Below are 24,586 nucleotides of genomic sequence, written 5' to 3'. Positions count from 1 at the left end.
ACATCCACACTTGTTCTCGTTCTCCCTGCAAACATGGCCAGCCTCAGTCCCCTGCTCAGTCTTGAAACACCTGCTGGCCCTGCCGTTAACATCAATAAATAATGTGGAGCTGTACTAATAACAATTATCATAATAAATTGGCCTTTGATTACATCTGTCACCTGTGAATTTCAAAGACTTTACAAACATCAATTAGTAATTACAGCTCAAAGGATCACTCACTGAGAGTGGGGATCATTAAGGTCAGATAAGAGCTGTGCAGGGAGGCATGAAGGACAGCTCAGGTTTAGTCCTGAGAATCTCCAGTTCCTGCGGGAAGGTCAAGCCTCTCTCCATGAGGCCCAGAGGAACCAGGCTCTGACATCCCAATTAGGGGATAATTTGCACAGCTGCTCCATCAAAGCCCTGATGCTGAGGAATGGGAAGCATGAGATGTAGTTTTGGAAGGGAGCTTATAGTTCCTTTCTTTCTGCAGAATGAGTAACTGAAGTCTGGAGTGGGAAAGTGATTTGTCCAAGGTCAAAGCCATGTCTTGAACCTAGTTTCCCATACCTTGTCTGTATTTGTTTATTCTGCAAAATTGTGTCATCATTGGTCATATGCTCTTCTCTGATTATAGTGACGAGGATAAAAATCCAACAATCATTTATTCAGGGCTTGCACTGTGGGGGTGAGGGAATGAAAGTGAAGAGTGAAATGAAAATGTTAGTCACTCGGTTATGTCTGACTCTTTGTGACCCCATGGCCTGTAGCCAACCAGGCTCCTCTGTCCGTGGAATTCTCCAGGCAAGAGTACTGGAGTGGGTTACCATTTCCTTCTCCAGGGGATCTTCCCAACCATTATGTAGAGGTATCTTAATTTACTCAATCACTTTGTATGTGTGGACATATAGATTATTTCCAATATTTTTCAAATGCAAATTTTGCTACAATAAAGTATTGTGTACATATATATTTTCTGTAATATACATTGTAAAAATGTGTCTTCAAGATGTATTCCTGGAAGCAGAATTGTTGGATCAAAAGGTAGACAAATATGTAGTTTTGATAGATGTTTTTAAATTCCCTTGCTTAAAGGTTGAATCAATTTTCATCCAGCAGTGTTTCAAATTGTTTCTCTACTGCCTCACCAATAGTTTGTGTGGTCTAACTTTAATTTTTGTCAAAGTTATAAGAAGAAATTGTATCTCAGTGTAGTTTTAATTTCCTTTCTCTTATAAAAAATAAGATTGACATCATTTCATATATTTAGGAGATATTTTTATTTAATTTTTAACTATATGTGTATGTCTTTGCCCAATTTTCTATTAGGATTTTTACCTTTTTCCCCACAATTTTTAAGATATTAATTTTCTATCTGTGATAAATGTTGTAATTTTTGGACTTTGCTTATAGTGTTTTTGTCCCACCCCCAAAAATGTAGTCAAATGCATCAATTTTTAAAGTTACACCTAGACTTTGAGACATTGTGAAAAAGCCTTTCTTATACCAAGGTTATAAAAGAATTCACGCTGTTTGCTTCCAGAACTTATACAAGTTTAAATGCTTTTCACATTTACATTTCTGATGTTTGGTGTTCATTTTTGTGCATGGTATAAAGTATGTGTCTAATTTTATGTTTTTTTCCCAAATGTCTGTTTAGTTGTCCTAGCAACATTTATTAAAAAGTCCATCTTTGCCCCAATAATTTGAGGTGCCATTTTTCTCATGTTTTAAATTTTCATATGTTCTTGTGTCTTTTTCTGGAAAAACATGAAATTGTATTCCACCCACCTTTTTGATTATTTATACACTAATACCACACTGTGTCTCTGTGTGTGTGTCTGTGTGTGCATGATCAGTTGTATTCAGCTCTTTGTGATCCCATGGACTATAGCCCGCCAGGCTCCTCTGTCTGTGGAATTTTCCAGGCAGGGATACTGGAGTGGGTGGCCATTTCCTTTTCCAGGGAGTACCACATAGTTTTAATTGTAAAGGCTCAGTGCCTTGATGTCTGATAAGGCAAGTCCCCGCACCTGGATTTTCTCTTCCAGTGCTTTCCTAGTTCTTCTTGGGTGTCCATTTTTTCATAAAAGTTTTAGCGGTAACTTTTCTAGCTCCATAAAAAGCCTATTAGTAATTTAACTGGAAGTGCACTAAACTTTTACGTTAATTAGGGTGAACTAATATCTTTACGATGTTGAATTATTCTAGCTGAGAACAGAGAATGTCTTTCTGTTTGTTCAAGTCTGCTTTTGTGTCTTTCAGGAGTGTTGTTAAGTTTTCTGCATAAAGATTTTGCAGTTCTTGCTGAGCTTAATACCAAGTATTTAATCTTTGTTGCCATTGTGAATGAGATTTGCTGCATGATAGCCTCTATGTGAGGTCAATTGGGTTTGTGGTTACTATTCACTTTGTATGTTAATTTTATCCTTCTTCCTTTATCATTGACTCTCTGTGCATCTTCAGATATACTGCTACACCCTCTACAAGAAAAGTATAAAGGTTTATTTTCCAATCTGTATGCCTGTAATTGATTTCTTTTATCCAATTGCACTGACCAGAACTTCCAGTATGATGTAAAGGAGTGGTGAAAATGGAGGGCATTCTACTCTTATTCTTGATCTTAAAGAGAATGCCTTTAGTAGATTTCCATTAAGTAAGATGGTGGTGTTAGAACTCATGTATATATCGATTTATACTGATATACTGATCGATTTCTGTTTTCTTGAGCTTTTTTTTAAATCAGGAACGGGTATTAAATTTTGTCAAATGCTTTTTCTTCATTAATAGAGATAATATGAGTTTTCCTTTTATCTGCTAATATGGTATACTATATGAGTAGACTTCTTAACATCCAACCACCCTTGCATTTCTAGAATACATTCCACTTGATCATGGCATTATTTTTTTCTCAATGCAGTGTTGGATTCTGTTCACCAACATGTTATGTAGTAGTTTTACACATTCAAAATTAAGATTGGCCTATAATTTCTCGCTCCTTTTTTTTTTTTTTTTTTGGTATTATCTCCCCTAAATTTAGGTGTCAGTGTTATACTGGTTTCATTTAAAAATGAGAACGTTTATGGATAGTTAGGGAGTGTGAGACGGACCTGTACTCACTGCTACATTTAAAATGCGTAACCAACAGGAACCTACTGTGTAGCACAGGAAACTGTGACCAATACCGTGTTAACAGCCTGTACGGGAGTGACCGAGTCACTTTGCTGAACACCTTTAACCATCACAACATTGTTAATCAACTATACTCCAAAATAAAATGCAATTTTTAAAATATACTAATTTTTAAAAATGGAGCTTCATTTTCCATGCTGTAGAACAATTTCTGTCAGTCCTATCTTATATTTAAAAGTCTCATAGAAAATTCCCTATGAAAACAAGTCAGCAGGGTGTTTTTCTTCTGACATAGTTCTTTCATATCTTCTGTTTATTCTCTGAAAGTAGATCTGTTGTTTTTATCTCTTATCAAATCTATTCTATAAGCTATACTTTTCTAGGAAATCATCAACTCCATTTAGTTTTTCAGAATTATTTTCAGAGGTCTGAAAAGTTGTCTCATTTTTAAAAATTTCTTCTTTTTCAGTGGTTGTTTCCTTCTTGCCATTTCCTTATATATTGGTGCTTCCTCTTTTTTTCCTTTTTCTAGTATCTTTTTCTTTTCTATTTCAATAACTTTTTGCCTTTATTATTCCCTTCTATGCTCCTGTTTTCTTTCTTTTCTAGATGGAAAATTTTTTTTTCATTCTTTCATTTTACTGATATTCTTTAGTCACCACTTTAAATGGTTTTTATAGATTCCAATATGTAGTGTTTTCATCATTTTTTAAAAAATATTTAAATTTTTGTTTACAATTTCCACTTTAACCTAGAAGTTAGCCAAAAGAAATTGTTTTGTAAATTTCCAGGTGGATGGACCTAGTCAGGTTTTTTTTTATACTCTTAATAATTTATCACTTTATTATATTGTAACCATGGAATATTTCTTAAAATACTTCTTTTTTATTCAACATAGCAATGCTTTCTTAATTAGCTGATATATGGTAAGTTTTCTGAATGCTTCATAAGCTCATAAGGAGAGAAGGCTTTTCTCTGCTATCAGGCTGTACGGTTTGACACATAGCCACAAGACCTGCTTAATTATTTTAGCTCTCTGTATCCTTGCCTATTTTTTCTTTTTTTTTTTTGCCACTTGATCTGTCTTATATTGACAGTAGTCTTCTATTATTATTGTATCTTCTGTAGCTTTTACTTCATCAGTTAAGTTCAGTCACTCAATCGTGTCAGTCTCTTTGTGACTCCATGAACTATAGCATGCCAGACTTCCCTGTCCATCACCAACTCCCAGAGCTTGCTCAAACTCATGTCCATCGAGTCGGTGATGCCATCCAATCATCTCATCCTCTGTCATCCCCTTCTCCTTTTACTTCATAAAGGTATCATTATGACTTTCGGTGCATAGATTCTCATGCCTGCTACCTTTCTTGTTAATTGTGGATTTAACATTAAAATTTTCTTTGTTATATATGTGTGTGTGTGTGTGTATATATATATATATATTCTTTTTAAATTGCTTTTTATAACTCTGATATCAGGATCACTGCTATAGCTTTCTTTTGTTCATATGTTTATTCTTTCTTTTTTTGCCATTTATACTTTCTCTCATTCCTTTATTTTTGCCTTTCAGAATGACTTTGTTTTAGATATGAAAGTGAAATAGAAAATGTTAGTCTCTGAGTCGTGCCAGACTCTTTGTGACCCCATGGTCTGTAGCCTGCCAGGCTCCTCTGTCCACGGAATTCTTCAGGCAAGAATATTGATAGCCATTCCCTTCTCCAGGGCATCTTCCCAACCCAAGCATTGAACCCAGGTCTCCTGCATTGCAGGCAGATTCTTTACTGTCTGAGCCACAGGGAAGCCCTCTATATATACCAGATAGTTGGGTCTTGCTTTATGAGACCTTTGAAATCTTTCCCATTATATTATATGGGTTATATATTTCCCATTAATTATATGGGTTAAACCCATTCATGTTTGTTGATCTGACTGATATGTTTGGTTTCAAATCTATCACATATTCTTTATATCATAATTTACTATGCTAATTTTGTAATTCTTGCTGACGTGTTTTCCTCTTTTATTTTAAAATTTCTTTTGATGTTTAGAAAGCTTTTTATTTTTGTTCTAATAGTTATATTTTTTCTTATACTTTTCAATGTGTTTTATCCTTTCTTATTTAACCTCTTCCTGCCAGCACTTTTCCCAGCATTATTGAGGTGTAATTAAAAAATAAGAATTGTGTATATTTAAGATGTACAACATGATGGACATTATGGTTTGCTTTGGGCTCTTTTCAAAGTACAGTTGATTTATAATATTGTATTAGTTTCAGGTGTACGGCATAGTGATTCAATGTTTTTGACGATTATTCTCCATTATAAGTTATTACAAGATAATTGCTGTAATTCCCTGAGCTATACAGCATATCCTTGTTGCTCATCTGTTTTATTCGTAGTAGTTAGTATCTGTTAATCCCATACCCCTAATTTGTCCCTTCACCCTTCCTTCCATTGTGAAATGATTGCCATAATCAAGCCAATTAACAAATCCATCACCTCTCATAGTCACCATTGTGTGTGGTGAGAGTACTCAGATCTTAAGTACTACTCTCCTAGCAAATTCCAAGTATGAAAAGCAAATCATATACAAACCTCCAAAACTTATGCATCCTGTTAACTCTTGGATCAGCATCTCCCCATTTCCTCTCTGCTCTGGCCATTGCAACCAGCACTCTCTGCTTTTATATGTTCCACTTTTCCCCAATTCCACGTAGAAGTGAAATCCTGCAGCATTTGTTCTGTGTCTGTCTCGTTTCACTCAGTCTGGTGTCCTCCGGGCTCATCCATGTTGTTGCAAATAACAGGTTCTCCTAGTTTTTAAGGTCATCAATAGTCTATCATCTGCATATACTACATTATCTTTTCCCAGGTCCTAACTGCGCCATACTATTCATCCGTGCTGATCCCCTGAGTGTTCAGGTTGGGATGATAGAAATAGGCCTCTTGGGCAGCATCTGGCATAGCTGGGGGAGTGGGTCACTCATGATGCTCTCGCCTCCCCTGTGGGGTCTCATGGCACTGAGCTGAGCCCCTTTGGGAGAAAAGTGACATGTAAAATATGACTGTTTAGTGCTTCTGTTATCAGACTTTTTGCTCCCCTGGGGGGGCTGGGCCCTCTCTTGTGGACTTCCAAATTCCCACAAAGGCACTCTTACCCAGGGATGGTTGTCAAAATGATGTTTCTTTGGGAGGATGAGTGTGCAGATGTATTCTGCCATTTTGCAGGCGTCACTGCTCTGTCAGTGTTTGATGGTGTGTGTTGACTTTCATCTGTCGCCCACAAAGCAGTCAGTGAATTTGCTCCTCTCTCATCTTTCTTCTCTTTCCCTGTTTCTTCTCTCTCTCATTTTTACCGCATTATTTTCAAGCAAATATACATTTACATATTCTGCTTTCAACCATGCCCCTACCTTCTTTTAGTCTGAGATTCACTTAATATAATTAAGTATATTAAACGTTTACCATCAAACGGCTTGACAAAACTTCCTCAGTCATCTCTTGGTTGAATGAAGCTTATCTTCTGTTATATTTCTCAAGGAAGACTCATGAGTACAGGAATCTCTGAGTGGTTGAATGTTGCAAGTTGTTTTTCTATAGTTATGATAATTGAAAAATACTTGGCTAGCTATAAAATCCTTGGTTCATAATTTCTTTTAGTTTCTTGAAAATGCTGCTTCATATTTTTTGTCCTGTATGTTGCTTTGGAGACAGCTCATGATAGCCCAATTCTGTTGTCCTTGTAAATTGTTTGATCCTTTTTGCCTTAAGTCTTTGAAACTTTTTTTTTTTTAAGTTCAGTAGTTTTTCTAGGATCTTGGAATAGATCTTTCAGGTCTTTGAGTCCTTTCAGGGTGTAACCTCAGGTCATCTCTTTATACGTTTTCCTCAGATTTTTGTTACAAATTTTTGCTTATTTAATTACTTAATCTGCCTTCTCAGGGATTTCAAGTATACATATATCAGATCTTCTTTCTCTTCTCTTTAAGCCCTTTTTCATGGACCCTTGTTACTTTATTCTCGATCTCATTTTCATTCCCTTGGTTGTCTTTCTCTTTCTTCGATGCCCCTTTTTAAAAACTTCCCTTGGATATCTTGTCATTTAATCTTCATTTCTGAGTGCTTTCATTTTTGTTTTCTTTTCCCCTCTGAGTTCAGTCAATTCTCTTTTTTTCCTAATTCTTTATGGATTTCAGTTGTTAATATTTACATTTCTAATTCAAAGTTGTTTGAGAAGATTTAATTCAGTTTGGTGTACTGTGTTACAGTTCTGATTTTTAATTTTGGGAGAGGAGGTGGATTTTTATCACTTGGGATGTTTTGACCTTTATTTTCTATTTTCTTCTTATATAATAGCTTTATTTGGTTCCTTCCACTTATTCATTTTGTAAATTTGAGGTTCAAAAACACAGTAGTAGGTGGATATGTGAGCCTGAATCTCTGGAATACCAGTGTTAGAAACAGAAATTTGAGTTTCATAATGATTTAAGACTTAAAGCCTTGTAACTAAATGTAATCTTTTATTGAGAAAATTGGGATATAGATGAAAAGAGAGATAAAATGAGACCACTCCAATATTTGAAGGTCAAGCAGATGATAAATGTCTGGCCAAATAAAATAAAATTTAAATTTTAAAAAGGATTATGTATTCTGATAAGGTAGTAGTGTGTGTTTTTTAATGGATGACTGAGTTTTATGTATCTTGAGAAATGACAGGCTGTGTGCTCTCTGACTTGTTGTCACTGTTGTTGTTCTCTCTTGATTGTAGAGTCTTAAAATTCCCCCTTTTGCCTCTTTCCTTTTCATTATCCAGTCTCCCAGAGACACTTCTCCTTTCTTTTTACCCTGTTTCCCCCCATAAGTGATGCCTATGGAAGATTACCACCTTGAATTATGTATGGCTCTCAGGTGGTTTTCATGTAGTTATTTCCTTATTCTAGCAGGGTTCTTTTTCAGAATTTTCACACATAGGAACTTGGTCTTTCTGAGGGTTGTTTTATAAAACCTTATGACCTCTACCAGCTTACCTTTTTCTCTTTGATGTTGTTTTTTCCTTACAGCCCTTGCTCTCCACAAAAGTTTGTGATGAGAGCCTTAGAAATACTTCATTCAACTGCAGGGCTTGTTTTTCTACTAACAGGGACTATGACGTTTTGAGGGTTCTGTGTATTTTAATGATATTGAAGTTGTAAATTATGTATAGCTTTATTTTTTCTTGTTTTCCTGTGTTGTTTTTTTGAAAGATATGTGGGGAGATTTTATTTTAGATGGTTACCATTTTCTTCAACTATTAAGAGTCAGCAGGAATTGACTGTGGATTGCTCGTGGGAAATTATGGAACTAGAAGAATCAAAGATGACTCCTAGGTTTTTTACTTAATCAACTGGATAGATAATGGTTACATTTACTGAAATGGGGAAAACTGGTAGATATATAAAGCCTGGCATAAAAAGGAAGGGAGTAACAGAGTTCTCTTTTGGAGATTTGTAAATTTATTTTAAGTATGTGGATATATGTGCCTGAATCTCTGGAATACTATTGTTAGAAATTTGTATTAAATCCTAAGGATTTAATACTTAATGCCTTGTAACTAAATGTAACCTTTTATTGAGAAAATTGGGATACAGATGAAGAAGGATATAAAATGAGACCACTCCAATATTTGGAGGTCAAGCAGATGATAAATGTCTGGCCAAATAAAATAAAATTTAAATTTAAAAAAAAGGATTAGGAGCAGACAGTGAGGTAAGAGAGAAAGCTGAGAGTAATCTCAAAGGCAAGAGGAGAAAGAGTCAAAGAGAAAGTGATCAGTTGCAATTGATAGTGATGAGACATTAGGGATGGTGCAGTTGGAGAAGTGACTTTTAGAGCTGACCATATGAAGGCCTTCGTTGGCCTTGATGAGAGCAGTCAGATTGAGGGAAGTTCCGGAGCACTAGTGAGTTAAGCCAGTTGAGTCTGCATCTAAAGAGAGAACACAAAAGATTTTCAGAGCTTGAGTCTAACAGTGACTTTTCTGAATAAATGGCTTGTTTTTATAAAATGCAATAAATGACTTGGGAGTTTAATTCCCTAAAGTTGGGGTCAGGGCCATGGCTATTGCCTGAAGTAGGGCCTGTTGCCTTCCAGGAAAATCTGATCAGGTTGGTGATGAACACCTATCAGTGAGAAGAATATGCCACCAGCAGCCAAGTCTCCTTCATCCTGCAGCTTTGCTTTGTCTCTTGTTGGCGACCGCAGGTTTGCAGATTGCAGCGTACGTGTTTATAGGAAGTTATATCTCAGAGGGCACGCTGTCCCTTTCATGCCTTAAAAGGCTTCCCTCACTCATTTTCCTCCAGAGGATGGGCCTACCAGGTGACCTAGTTCTAATGGTTCTGGGCTGCTCAGTTTCCAGAGGCAGATCTCTGCTTTCCTTTTCCATCACTGGCTTTCTGATTTCTCAGGGTCCTGTTTCAGGTCAAAACAGAATTTCTTCATACAAATTGCTTGGCCTGTTTTTCAAAATATGACCCTGCCCTATCATCACTGTCTGCCTGTGGACAAGCCAAGAAAGCGGGGCCTCTGACCTCATGGCAAAGACATATTTGCCAACAGATACCTCAGAAAAGAAGGCCATTTTCTTAAAGGGCATTTTGCTTGGCTTACTATCTGAGCAACCCCGGGAAATTTTATTTAATCTTGTTTCACAAGAAGAGAAAAGTGGGGCATTGTGCTATCCATCTCACATACTTGTTATAAGAATGAAAAATACAATATTCAAAACACGTACCTTAGGAAAAGAGAGCCTTCCTCTTTTCTGTTTTTTTCCTTACTGATGCTTTCAGGGACTGTCATGCTAAGTGAGTGAGCCACATCAAGGTCAGACATCAGCTTAGGGGTCAGGGCACTGGAAAAGCATCATGGGAAAGTGGGCTGCAGAGAGCCTAGACTGAGGACCCAACGTGTATCAGCCCCAGAATCATGGGGGGAGGAGGGAAGTGGTGAAGGACTCTGGGGTCAAGCAGAGCCGAGAAATGCTTACCAAAGGTGAGAGGCAGGCAGTATCTCTGCAGCCAATCTCCTGGTCCAAGGCACTAGCATCTCTCAGTTAGATGTCACCACCACCCTCTCCCAAACAACTAGCTTGTCTTGCAATGTAAGTCTGTTCTCTCTATAGCAGCCTCTGCATTTTAGAAAAATAAAAGTCTGAAAATTTTATTCTTGCTCATTAATCTTTGATAGCTGTCTGTTGTTCTTAAAATATAGACCAAAACCCTACAGTCTAAAAGGCCCTACCAAGCTTATGCCTCTAGCTTCATCTGATCTCATTCTCTGAGTACTTCATGATGATGTAAACACCCCAGACTTCTTTATGTCTTTGACTGCACCTCGTGTTTTCCCACTCCCAGGCCTTTGTGCATCTGTCCCTGAGTCTGGGACACCCTTCTGTGATACTTATTTTCCAGGTATTAGGTTAATTAGTTCTTGGTCAAGGTGGTAAGCTCTCTTTCATTCCCACCCACATCCCTTGTCATCTTCTGGACACATATATAGCACTGAACACTTCTCTTTAATAGTGTTTATTGCAACTTGTAATCAGGTGTTTACTCATGAGAATAGTTCTCTGATGTTTGCTGCAAGTATTAGAAAGATAATGTTTGCATGCTTCAGGAGGACGGGGACCATATCTGCTCTGTTCTCCCTGTGTATGCAGCACAGTGCCTGGCACGTAATGATCATTCAGTAATGATGAACATTTTCAGTGATGATCATATCAATGAATACTTGTTCATTGACTGACCAAATGGATGAGGAGTTAAGTGGGGGTCCCAGTCTTAGAGAAAAATGAAGGCACAAGCCTAAGAAAATGTGAAAACTGTAGAAACACTCTGGGGTTAGGGCTAAATCTCATCATATTAGCTGAGACAGCTTAGTTTTAGAGAAGGCAAAAATATGAGTTAGGGCAACTGGGAAAAGTCTTTGAAAATGATGAGATCAGGGCTAAATCCCCATCTTAGTAAGTAGGGCAGTCTGATAGTGCAATGAGAATTTTATGTATTCCCCAGGTACAGGGGCTTCGTGACCAGGTTGTCAGTACAATATAACCTAAGTCCTCCTGGGTAATAGACAGCAGTTCCTATAAGCCCTTCAATTAGATAGCCTATAATTTCAGTAAGTAGTTGAAGGATGGATGGATAAGTGGATGGTTGAATGAGTCAGACATGGCCTAGTCTCTAAATGGAGGTTATAAGTAGGTAAGTAGGTATAGGTATGAGGCATTTTGATTTAAAAAAAAAAAAAAAAGCCCGTTTGTTGTGAGATGGATGATATGATATGATGTCAAGAAGATGGTGTACTGAAACAACTGGAAGCAACCTTAGAATATCCTACCTACTCTACCCAAGTGGCCTTCCCCATCCCTTCCTCTGTCATTTGATTGGTGGGAAAATTGAACCACAGAGAGGAGCAATGAGCTGCTCTATTGCACAGCACTGGCAGATCCTGGTTTTTTTCTTTGTTTTGTTTTGTTTTGTTTTTAGCTTTTTGGCTCTGCCATGCAACGTGTGGTTTCTCAGTTCCTGGCAAGGGATTGAACCTGAGCCCCCTGCATTGGAAGTGTGGAGTCTTTACCAGTAGACTGCTTGCTGGAAAAGTCCCAGCACTAGTAGATCCTTGAGTAGAAGCAGGTCTCAACAGAAGCCCAACAGTTAGGACAGTATATTTTACCCCAAGATGATACATTCCTGTGTGCAGATTTGCAAGTTTGGAGTAGGAAGTAGAATGTGAGTGAGGCTAAAATAATGGGAACATGAAATTGTCTTGTACTGTGGGGCTGGAACAGAGAATATACCGAATGCTTTTTCTCTTTCCAAAGCCTTATATAATCTGACACAAGGAAAGTACTCATTTCCTTTTTACAGAACTGATTGGGTAAATGTCCACAGGCCAGACTTCCTGTGTGTTCGGATGCAGAATTTCCAGCATGTTCCTGACTTGCTTGCTAACAGTTCAATCACCCAGAAGGTCAAGGGAGTGACTCAGAACTTTGTTATTCTGTACCTGATTCTAACCAACAAAGACAAATTGGGTATGGAATTAAAGATGTCAGGAGCTTGGGAGAAAACAGATATGTCAGCGTCATGTTTGTGAGAGCCGAGGAGAGTTAAACATAATCAGACAAGTGCTTTAGATGATAGAAAACAGTTTAATAGATTCAGGTGGAGGACGTAGTGTTAGGAAATGGCTCACTTTCATGCATGCAGCTTTGGCAGTGAAGATGATTCTAAGGAGAATTAGAAAGTTCTACAAATGATCAAGTGAAGAAGAAGGCGGTAGAATAAACCATTGTGGCTACCCAATATTCCCTTTACTGTGACACATTTTTAAGTGAGTTGAATTCAGTTACTCTGTCATGTCCAACTCTTTGTGACCCCATGGACTGCAGCATACCAGGCTTCCCTGTCCATCACCAGCTCCCAGAGTTTACTCAAACTCATATCCATCGAGTCCCACAAAAGACACATTAGCCTTCACCTTTGCCAGGAGGAAGTGACCCAGAAGGAACATGAGGGTTTTTCTGAAGTGCTGGTAATTTTGGGTGTTTTGATCTGGTGCTGGTCATAAAGTGTTTGTTCACTTTGTGAAACATTTGGCAAACTGCATTTAAAATTGTTTGTCTGCGTGTATCAATATGTTCTACTTCACTGTGCAACCATTTTTAAGATTTAGTATATTTCCTTTAGGACTTATTTTTTAAATGGTTAGATTGGCATGTTGAATAAAAACTGTGCTTTATTCATTTATTATTTTCTTATGTGTATTACCTCATGTTATTACGTGGGTCTTAATCATTTTCATTATCAGCCTTGTAAAACTCCACTGTGTAGGGAGACCTTCACTTTCTTCACCAAGACTTTAGAGTTAGGCAGGTATGTTCCTCTTCATTTTCACTTTTATAAAGAATACCTGAAGCAATGACTTTGAATATAAAGTTTCTTATGCATTTAAGGTCACTTCATGAGAATAGATTCTTGGATGTAAAGAGATTAGGTTGACTGTCTTTAAAGTCTAGACACATGTTTACAAATTACCCCCATCAGTGAGGACCTCACCATATTGACCATTGCTATATTTAACAGTCTTGCACAGAATTGGCAAGTTTCCTGATACAGTATTTGCAAAATCTTTTTTTTCTTTGTATTAGTATGAAGTTGGAGAGCTTTCTTGTCTCTTGGCACTTCCCATCCAACACAGTTTCTCAGTTCTCTGGATGTCATGCTTTCTTCTTTAGCCATCTCAGTGTCCAGTTCACTGACCTTTGTTTAAACCAGAGAACAGAACATGGAAGCCAACAGGAGTTGAAGAACTTTGTCCTATCTCCAAACATGAAAACAAACAAGCAAAAAATTAGTTTGCTCACTTTTATCATCATTTTTAAGTTTTAACTCATTTGTGTCTTGAGCTTTTTGGCATCTAATTTTTTAATTTTATTATTGGAGTATAATTGCTTTGTAAAGTTGTATTAGTTTCTGGTGTACAACAGAGTGAATCAGCTATATGGATATGTACATCGCCTCCCTCCTAATCCCACCCATTTAGGTCATTACAGAACATTGAGCTAAGCTTGCTGTGCTATACGGCAGCTTCCTGCTAGCTATCTATTTTCCACATAGTATGTACATATGTCTGTGCTACTCTCCCAATTCATCCCATCTCATTTAGAGAGTTCTACTTTTTTCTCTCTTCCTTCTTTCTGTCTCCTGGATATGTTCTTTAAAAAAAAAAAAATTTCTTTTTTCTTGAAATATAAGCACATTTCAAATGAATATTTCATGTATTTGAGTCATAATATGTCATGTTCTTTTAACATTTCTGCATTTTCCATTTTTTAAATAAAACATTTATTTATTTTAAAAAGGAAAACTTTCAGCACAGGAAAAAAAAAAAAGAAAAGGAAAGGAAACACTTGTTCCAAAGAACAAGTCATGTCAACCCAACCTTCTTTCTTTAAGATAGTTCTTGAACTGATTGTGGAAATGCAGTAGACAGAGCATCAGTATCTGAAGTGATTTTGACCCTATTCTCAAGCTATGTTTTTGGATAAATACAGCAGCACTGTCTGAATTCTTAAGCAACTGAGGCAGCAAGTAACTGTTGCATAACCAACCAGAAATTCTGATGAACAGATGAATGCCAACCTGGAAGAGGGATTCTAGTGCATGCCACTGAGTCTGTTATTGGCATTTTCTAGGTTACTACTTATATTATTGATCTGGATAAAGTTGAAAAATCATGTCCCCAAACTTGCAGATAGTGAAGATAATATGGTAATAGGCTCTAGTCATCAAATCAAAGATGATAGATTTTGACAGTTCCAAGTTTGACTCTGTGCTTGAGTTTCATAATAGGACCACATATATATGTAGAAGCAGGCAAATTTTTTTCTTTTTTTGGTGGGAAAGAGTTGCTGATACATTCATTGTGATCAATGAAAATGCCAAATGTTGGCTATGTTATTAGAAGCCCAGTTTAAGTAAGAAAAAAATTGAAAATAGTGATCATCTAGGTAATCATATATTGACAAGACTACACACAGACGGTTGCTTCGTGTTCTGGTCCCTTCTCATTAAGAGGGACAAACTGGAGGATGTCCTGAGATGAGCATTCATTTGGTTCAGAGGACTTGAACTTTTATCATATGAGGAATTGTTGAAAAAGAATGTTAATGAACTTGAGAACTGTCTTTCAGTATCCAGGCATCTTTTCTACACAAGCAAAGGCAGACTTTCTGTGGGCTACAGAACAGAATCAAGACCACTAGGGAATCATACTTGGGTTTGATAGGAGGGACAGTTCCTAGCATTCAGAGGTGTGCAAGGATGAAATAGACTCTGCTGTAGACATTATCATTGTTTCTCTTTTTGGTTCCTGGAGCACTCCAATTCCTGTGTCACTGAAGTCAGGCATGGCCCTTTGACTCGCTCTAGCTGATGGAATCTGTGTCAGAGCAAAAGTGTTACTTCTAATGTGAAGCCTTTAGTTGCCAGTTCTTACTAAACTCATCATCATCCCTTTCTCCAGCCTCAGTGAACACTGAAGCATTATATTAAAATGGAGGTAGCAGCCTTGGTCTTTGAGTGGCTACAGTTATGACAGTATCCTCCAGCCACCACCATCAATTCCCCCTCAGACCCACCATACTCCTATATTGGACATGTGGTTTGAGTGGAAAATAAACTTTTGCTGTTTGTAGCCCCTGGATTTCATGGGTTTTATTACTTCTGCATATTCCTGACTAATGCTTCCCTGTTGGCTCAGATGGCAAAGAATCCACCTGCAATGCACGAGACACAGGAGATGCTAGTTCAGTCCCTGGGTTAGGAAGATCCCCTGGAGAAAGGAAAGGCAATCCACTCCAGTATTCTTGTCTGAAGAATTCCATGGACAGAGGAGCCTGGCAGGCTACAGTCCATGGGGTCGCAAAGAGTGGGACACTGGAGTAAGGTGGACCCTCAGTCGACCCTCAGTCGAGCAACTAAACTAAACTAATCCTGACTAATACAGTGCCTTCAAGATACAGTGGTTCTTTACATGTGGGCATTAGCAAGACAAGCATTGGATTCTGCAGATCAAAACTACAGTGAGGTATCACCTCACACTGGTCAGAATGGCCATCACCAAAAAGTCTACAAATAATAAATGCTAAAGAGAGTATGCAGAAAAGGGAACCCTTTTGCACTGTTTGTAGGAACATAAATTGATACAGCCACTATGAGGACGGTATGGAGTTTCCTTAAAAAGCTAAAAATAGAACCATATGACCCAGCAATCCCATTAAGCTTCTCAAAGATGCCCTTGATACCACCTACTAACCCATGTAACGAGTGAAGCTCACACATGCCACAGTGTACTCACTTAGTGTTACGGCTATTGTTCTGTGCTGGGCAGTAATTATGAAGTAGTTCTGTCCAGGGAAGAAGCTGATAAGGTGATGAGACCCAGGAAGTGGAAGTAACACCAGTGTGAAAATAAATGAAGAAATAGAATTAAAACATGGAAGGGACAAATATTAAATTATAATCAAAAATACAAATGCAAGCCTATATATTCAAATATGTATACATATATTTTTGTATATATTAAAAAACCAAACCCACAACAAATTAACTGGAATCTTACTTTTGTTATTCACAGGAGACCAAAATCAATTGTGTCCGCCTGGCTACAAAAGGTATGTTGGCATGCTCTGTCTGTCTTCAGCTATTGAAGTACTTCTCTCTGTAGCAACACAGGAAAATTTTAGGCAACAGTGACTAAAAATAACAAGAAAGAATTGTTATTTTCACTGGAGTCATTTGCATCTAGGTATTATTATATACTTATGGTACATATTAATAACACAGTGCCTGAAGCATAGGAAGAGCTCAAAACATATTTGTTTAGTCAATGGATGGATGGATGGATGTACAGACTGGTACATTAATCAGTGGTAAATATAAATTTACTCAAATATTCTTCCACTATATATTTTCATTGTATTTGGGTCTATGTTTATATGAGTATATTTTTGCACTTCAGTTAGACCAATCTTCTGGTTTTGTATTTTATTCAGTTGCCACATAGCTTTCAAAAATGAGGTGATTAGTGTTTAGTGCCTTCTATAATGGGAAAACAAACACTGGATTGTTGTGTAGTTGGCATTTTTAATACTTATCCCCAAAACAAGGCAGCATTGTTCAGGCTCATCACTTTTTGTTTCCCTAATTATTATTGAATTGCCTGGCTCTTTCAATTGGTACATGTTTCTGTTTATTACTCTTAAAAAAAAAATCAATGAATGGTTTGTTATCATTTAACCTATTACAAGGTTGAATGGTTAGAGATCAGGTTTATCTTTTGTGTTATAGAACTGATATTTTTAACAGCTATCCTCCCTGTATAAAACACACGAAAACTGGGCAACTCATTCTATTCCCTGCATTTATTGACAGCACATTATGGTTTCATAGGTTACTTCCACAGCAATGAAAAGATGTAAGTCGATATGTAATAATAGGCATAAACTATAGACAAAGACAGTGGCTCAAGTGTGTATAGACATATGTGAATACATACACGCAAGCATATATAGCAGAAAACACGGGGGGAGAGAGGGAGGAATATTTAATGGTTATTTGACAGAATATGCACCAGGACCTATCACCCGTTAGTTTTATAACTTTGAAGAAAGTCACATCAGTTTGTAGACAGCAAAGGGAAGATGCAGGAGGAAGAAGACAAGCAGTCAGGGGTCACTGTGATAAGAACTCACTCTGCTCTCACAGAAGTCGGGAGAGGTCGGCATGTCCCTAATGTGTTCTCTCTCGGGAGCTCAGGCTTCTGGACAGAAAGAGATAAAATACTGCTTGTGAGGCAAGGAGAATTGATGGCCTGCAAATAAAAGGGGCATGAATTATGGGCCTCCGCAGAGTTTTCCTCGGAAGAAAACAGATCGTCTAGAAAGAAGACCCTTATCCATGGGCTAGCACTATAGCTCTGCTCTCGGGCTGGACAGCTCGGGATCTGCAGCAACCCCCAGGAGCGGGCAGGAAACTTACAGAGAAACCTTCCCTGTGATAGTAAGCTCCATGGCTCCCTGCGAGCTTCTGACCCCCGGGCACGGGAGAGGCTGATGGCAGTTCTGTCCCCTGCGGGGGGCGTGGGGTTCTAAGGACACCCCCTGGGACATAAAGCCCTCCTAAAAGGAAGTTTGTTGAATTGTATGATGTGAACTGGGAATTGAGAACATGTGATCAGACAGGCAAAAGGTGTCTGTGGGGACTTTGAGTGAGAACATTATTTAGTTATTTATTTTTGGCTGTGCTGGGTCTTCACTGCTACACAGGCTTTTCTCTAGTTGTAGTGAGCGGGGTCTTCTCTCTAGTTGCAGCACGCGGTCCTCTCATTAGGGTGACTTCTCTTGTTGCAGAGCATGAGCTGGGTCTGTGCATGGTCTCAATAGCTGCGGTTCCCCGGCTCCAGAGCACACGCTCCGTAGTTGTGACGCACGGATTTAGTTGCTCCACAGCATGCAGGATCTTTCTGGATCAGGGATTGAACGCATGTCTCCTCCATTGGCAGGTGGATTCTTTACCACTGAGCCACCAGGGAAGCCCTGAGAGAGAATAATTACAAGTATATGTTCTTGGCAATTTCTGGACCCACTGTCCGTGTAGTTAGAGAGCACAGCGTGCCACGTTTCTCCAGGTGCCATTGCTGATGTGTGAGATTAATGTGAGCTTTAAAGAACTAGAGCGAAAGAGCTGTCTCCTCTTCTTAGAATAAGGATTTCTCTTCTTGTTTGATGTTTCGAATACAAGCTGCCTTCAGTGGAGTGTGTTGTGTGCATGTGTCAGGTGTGGCAGGCGAAAGGATGGGAATGCATTCATGAGTATGAATACCCAGCTGGCCATGCCCAGGCAGGACTCAGAGGACTCAGGAGTCAGATGTGGATTCCAGGCTTCCGTGCCTTTGTTTTCCAGTGCAGTGAGGGCCGTCACCCCAACCAGAGAATTGGACTTTAGCAGCTGTTGGCAGTAGGATAGAGAGCTGGGTAGTGCAGAATGCCAGTCTCCCACAGGTCAAGGAGTTATTCCTTCTCAGCATCACATCAGATAAATAAGCAGGATGCTTGATGATGCAGAGAAAAGGCAAAGGGAAGGAAAGCTATATTTGATCAGTGTCTACTCTGTCCCCTTGGAGCATCCAGGGTCAGCTGAACGAGAACCCTATCTGAATTCACACCCTGCCCATGGGGACTGTGTATCAAGGAACTAAGTCCATGAATCAATATTTGACCCATCCCTTTCCTGATGTTGTCAATCAAATTTCCCTCTTTATGGGTTTGCCGAAAATGCTCTTCTTTTTAATAGGGGAAAGTATGATGGTGGGAACCTTGCAGGCAGTGAGCATATAGCAAGTTCCAGGGACAGATTCCATGGCCCGTCTGTCTCCCTCAAAGCTCCTCCACCTCTTTGTCATTGTGGCGTTTTCCTCATGGGTCTGCCAGCGGGCAGCCAGCCTCTGGAGAGTGGTCACATGGGCAGGCTTGAGGCCCGTGCTTTGGCGATGAAACAACTTGCTGATGTCCTGTCCCTGACCCCAGTGAGTCCAGACAGCGTCTGTGATCAGCTGTGTGAGTCCCATGGAACTGGGAGGGCTGCTACTCAGAACGGAACAGCCTGAGCTGTTCGGGTCATTCTGACCTGACCAGAAGCCCAGTGCACCTTCTATCAATTTTAGACAGGCTCCCTGGCGCTAGCGTGCACCTCTCACCCTGGTCTGTCTGTAATGTCACTGTTCGTCACCCAAGCTCTGATGAAGCACTGCCAGTCTGGAGGTCTGCAAAGCCGCGGACCTGTGTTAGTTTTCAGCGACTGCAGAGTTCTACAAACTAAGTGACTTAAACAAAGCATAATTGATTGTCTCACGCTTCTGAAGGCTAGAAATCCAAGATCGAGGTGTCAGCAGGGTTGGCTCCTTGGAGGGTGTGAGGGAGAGGCTGTTTCCTGCCTTTTCTCCAGCTTCTGGGGGTTTGTTGGCCATCGGTGGCACTCTCACCTCATCTCTGCCTTCATCTTCGCATGGTGCTCTTCCTCTGCGTGTCTGTCCAAATTCTCCCCTTTTGTATGGACACTGATCATATTGGATTGAGGGTCCACCTTACTCCAGTATGACTCATCCTAACTCAACTAACCACCTCTACAGGGACCCTGTTACCAAATAAGGCCACAGTCTAAGGTTAGGACTTTGACATATGAATCTGGGGGAACTGAATTCAAAGCCATAGCCAGCCCTGTGCAGTTAGGGGCTGTGTCCACACGGTTCCCAGTGAAGCCTCTCACTGCTCACAACTCACAGTGTGATCCCAATAGTCTCGAGGGGTGTGCAGGAAGTAGGAACCAGCCCTGCCAAAGCAGGCCCAAGAGGCAGGCTGAGGTCCAGATGTGGCTCCGGTTCGTGCAGAAGCAAAGCACGGCTGCCTCAAGCAGAGGCGCTGCTTAATCTATGAAAGGATCCCAGGGCAGGGGGTAAATGCAGAGGCCACCCCTGCAAACCAGATGCTGGGTCTGTGGCAGCAGTGCCCTTCCCAGACCCCACCTGGTGGTGGAGCATCAGGTCCTGGGCAGGGCCAGGCCTCCTGGGTTAGGTGCCAGCCCTGCTGCTGTTGAGGGGAGCTCTGATGAGGAACTGCTTGGTCCTCGTCACTGATTTCCCAGTCACATTTGGCCATGGCAGGAAGTTCTTGGCACATCTTTGTGCCTCGAACAATGCCTACTGAGATGAGGGAATGCATTTGGTCAGCATCTCACTGCAGCAAGACTCAGAGATCCTGAGGGTCTTAGCCCCTCTTCCTGAAACTCAGTAGCACCCTATTTAAAGTAATCCCAGGACTTCCCTGGCAGTCCAGTGGTTAAGACTCTGTGTTCCCAATGCAGGGGGCACAGGTTCAATCCCTGATTGGGGAACTAAGATCCTGTATGGCACACAGGGTGGTCAAAAAATTAAAAAATTGAATGAAGTGATCCCCATCTACCCATTCATTGGAAGGAGTGATGCTAAAGCTGAAGCTCTAATACTTTGGCCACTGATGTGAAGTGCTGACTCATTGGAAAAAACCCTGATGCTGGGAAACATTGAGGGCAGGAGGAGAAGGGGATGACAGAGGATGAGATGGTTGGACGGCATCATTGACACAGTGGACATGAGTTTGAGTGAACTCTGGGAAATAGTGAAGGACAGGGAGGCCTGGCGTTCTGTAGCCCATTGGGTCACCAAGAGTTGGACACAATTTAGTGACTGAGCAACAACATAATCTACCCATTTGCAGAAAATTTTTGTATGTACTTACTGCCTGTGGTTTGCTGATAAACCCGCTCTTTGGAAAAGTCTTTTACTTGTAGTCTTTGTCCATTTCTAGGGTGTAAATATCCCTACAAATCCAATATCAAGTTATTGATGGCTTAACAGCTGGCTTATAAGAAATGTCCTGAATCTTCAGCAACATTTCTTCTGTAGCAAGCTGATGCAAGCCAGCTCCAGCACACCAAAATCTCAGTTTGTTATGAGGACTGAATGATAACATAAATATAAATGGATTTTTATTTACTGTAAATTGTTCTGAAAATTTTTAGAAAATCATGGTTGATGACCATTATGTCTCTCGTGGTTAGCTCACTCACTGAGCACCTATGAGCCAGGTCCTTGTAAGGAACTGGGGATTTTCAATGAACCAACAGTCTTGCTTCCTATCCTTAGGAAGTTCATAGTCGAGTATGGAAACAGACATGAAGTGAATGATCGTAAGAGACAGTGGTGGAGTTATGATTGTGATCAGTGCCTCTAAAGAGAAGTGAGATGTACTGAGTGAGGACAGGTGGCATCAGAGCCAAATCCCTGGGACACCCCTGGGGCTCACTCCTCTAGGATGGGTGCACGTGAGAGACTTTGTGCTCTCTGGTCCCGTCCCCACCCCTTCTCAGCCACCCCTGGGAATTGAATCATATCCAGCGCGAGGGTAGCATTTGAGAAGCTAGCTGACTAGTTGTGAGAGGAACCACACTCTTGGCCCAGACTCCCTGGGAAGAGCCAAGTCCCCTGTGTTTACCAAGAGTCTGATGGGTGGATTCACACACCACCAGGGGGCAGTATTTATTTATAGAGCTGGGGCAGAACCTCCAACTGAAGGCACTGCTAAAGGACTGTGGCATGGAAGTTTATATTCAGTTCAGTTCAGTTGCTCAGTCCTGTCCAACTCTTTGCGACCTCATGGACCGCAGCTCGCCAGGCCTCCCTGTCTATCGCCAGGAAGTTTGTATTAGCTGCTAGATTTAATGCTAGGATTAGGACAGGCTCATTTCAAAAGGCTGGAAGGCAGTCTTTTTCACTGATGAGGTTGTGTCTTTTTCACTGATGAGTTTGTGTGCACAGATTCACATTCTTCTTTACCTTGTTCCTCAGCCAGGGGTTGGCTGTTACTAACATTGCATATTGAGAGGAATCAGAGCAGAAGTTCAGTCCATTGTGGGGAAGAAGAGTTTATCAGTAAGCAGATGAAGAATGGGAGCGTCTTAAGGCAGATTCCCGAGAAGCAGAGCCTGAGGCGGGGTTTTGGGTGCATGGGATGTATTGAGGGAGGGCTTTTGGAGGAAATCTGTAAAAGCAAGAGGGAGAAGGCTCAGTGAGAGTCAGTTGTCAGAGTTAAGTCTAGGCTAGATCCCAGTGAAGTGTACATTTCTCCAAAGTTTTTCTGCTCTGAGGCGAGAAGATCAGAATTTCTGCCTCCTCCCCCATCGCAATCAGTCCTTGGCATTCCCTTCCTTTACCCTTCCCTTCCTCTCAGGAAGACTCTCAGGTCGCTCCAGAAGAAGTGGCACCCCTTGCACAAGTCTTTGGAGATAGGAGTAACAGTGGTAGAGGTAGGGATCAGCTGCATGACCCATAGCCCCCACTAATGAAAAGACCAGGCAGGCTCTGCTTGGGTATCTATCGTGACAGAGACCTCACTACTCCCCGAGGGAGTATCTCCCACCATTGGGCATTTCAGTTGCAGGGAGCCTCAATATCAGGGGTTCAAACTGGCTCCCTCTTGTTTCTTCCATTCAGTCTTTGGGGGCCACATGAATCTGCCTTTCCTCCTTCCAGAAAATAAACTTGGCCTCCTCGGACTTGTTCCCCCTGCCCCCGTTGGGTTCCATCAAGTCCTTGCTGGTCCACTGTCTTTCCATGGGAACCTCTGTGGCTGCCAGCAGGCAACCTCACCCCCACCTCAGGCGCCAGCCCTTAAAGCAGCACAGCTGGCTCTGCAGACTCCTGCTGCGTGTGCCCAAGTGGCAGTTAGAAAAATCAGCTTTGATTTGATTTGCAAACTGAGCCGAGTCATTGAGACAAAATAAATCCGGAAACCCATAAAGCCATTTGCAGAGTTGCTTTTGCAGAAGAAAGTCACAGTTTTAATCTGGTAAACACTCTCTAACGATCCCATTAAAACAACCCCCTCGGAGTAGGTGCTGAAAGCCGAACTCCAGGATAATGAAGCAGGAGATAAGGGGCCAGTGTCACTGATAGTCCCTTGCTGCCTCGTGGGGGTTATGATGGACTAAAACCATTGTCCCAGGGCAACAGGAGGCGGGGGCTATAGTCTTTTGTCAGCCTGGCTTCTTTTTTATAATGGCTAAGCCTGAGGTAGAACATTTCATCCTGCCTTTTCTCCCCTCTCTTCCTAATGGATTCTTGCCCCTGCAGGGACAATAAATAGTCATTCTCCAGTGAGATGTCCTCATTTCACAGATGCCAAGACTGGGGCCCACAGGGGAGTGATGTGTCCGTGGCTTTTTTAGCTACAAGAATAGTCTGCCACAGGTGATGTGAGAAGCCAAACGAGATGTAGGCATTGTCTACTATCAGCTAGGAAATACCCACTATCTACCCTCACCTCCCCTGTTGATCCAGTTCTGTATGGAATGTTCTATTTTATATAAAGCTTCCTCAAGAACTTGCTTGAAATAATGCTGAATCAGAGACACCTGGATTCAAATCCCACTCCAAAATTTACCTATTGGACCTTGGACAAGTCACAGCCTCCAGGAGTCACTCTTAGGCCTAAGATCATTAGTTCTTTCCCCTGATTACTAGGGATAATGCACATAAAAGGTCAAGAAATCGAGATGATCCATCATTGAGATGAGCTTCCTTTCTTCCTTCTTCTGAATCTTCTTTGAGACCTGGAGACCCAGCTACTAAGCATATGTCCTTTTTCTGCTCTTCCCCAAGAAAGAAAACCAAAACCTGAACCATAGTCGCTTCTCATACAGACTCAGGCTAGATTCAAAATGCAGAAACTGAGAGGAGAGGAATGATGCTGGCCTTGGCTCTGAGCACTTAGCCTCTTTATCTACAGGCCATTGTGTTTGGGTGAGATCCTGCATAGCAATAATATCTTTCATTGACTGAGTGTAAGAAGTTGCTCTTGTACTTGCTGACCTTTGACCTGGCACTTTTCCTCTTCTTGTCATCGGCCCAGCAATTTCAGGGGGAACTCAGAATCACAGGGTGCTCAAATTTAGCTATGGCAGTTGGAAGTAGAGACTGTAATGAAGGATCACTTGTGAGAGGCTAGAAAATAGTGAGTACATCCATTGGAAAGCTCTTGGTTATTGTTCAGTCCTTAGAAATCCTGCCAGAGGAGAAAGTCCACGGTGTATTTGGGGGTCGGGGCAGGGATAGGAGACAAATTTGCCATGCTTGGACTTCTCAGAATTACCTGAGTGTAACAACGTCTCTTTGTCCCTCTGGCTTTGCTCCCACCCCCACCCCCACCCCCCGCCAGCATCTTCTAGACCCTAAAATGCCAATGGAATGATGTGGATTTTCTTAAAAGTTATGTGACAAGATGAAATAAGAGGATTATATCACATGTATACCATAAAAGAACCTAGAGGACCTTTAAGTAT

At 40.7% G+C, this 24,586-nt stretch overlaps 1 protein-coding gene across 1 annotated transcript in view; it reads left to right on the top strand.

Annotated features, from left to right (window-relative positions):
* The window catches only part of PTPRT (protein tyrosine phosphatase receptor type T), a 1,090,723-nt gene that overhangs the window by 868,367 nt on the left and 197,770 nt on the right, over positions 1-24,586 (top strand). The window contains exon 13 of the mRNA XM_065919188.1: positions 16,290-16,326. Coding sequence (XP_065775260.1) covers positions 16,290-16,326 — 37 coding nt within the window. The remainder of the gene's footprint in view (positions 1-16,289; positions 16,327-24,586) is intronic.

Source organism: Muntiacus reevesi, chromosome 2 (assembly GCF_963930625.1).
Source record: "Muntiacus reevesi chromosome 2, mMunRee1.1, whole genome shotgun sequence".
NCBI classification, from domain to species: domain Eukaryota; kingdom Metazoa; phylum Chordata; class Mammalia; order Artiodactyla; family Cervidae; genus Muntiacus; species Muntiacus reevesi.
This window is presented reverse-complemented; position numbering and strand designations above follow the sequence as displayed.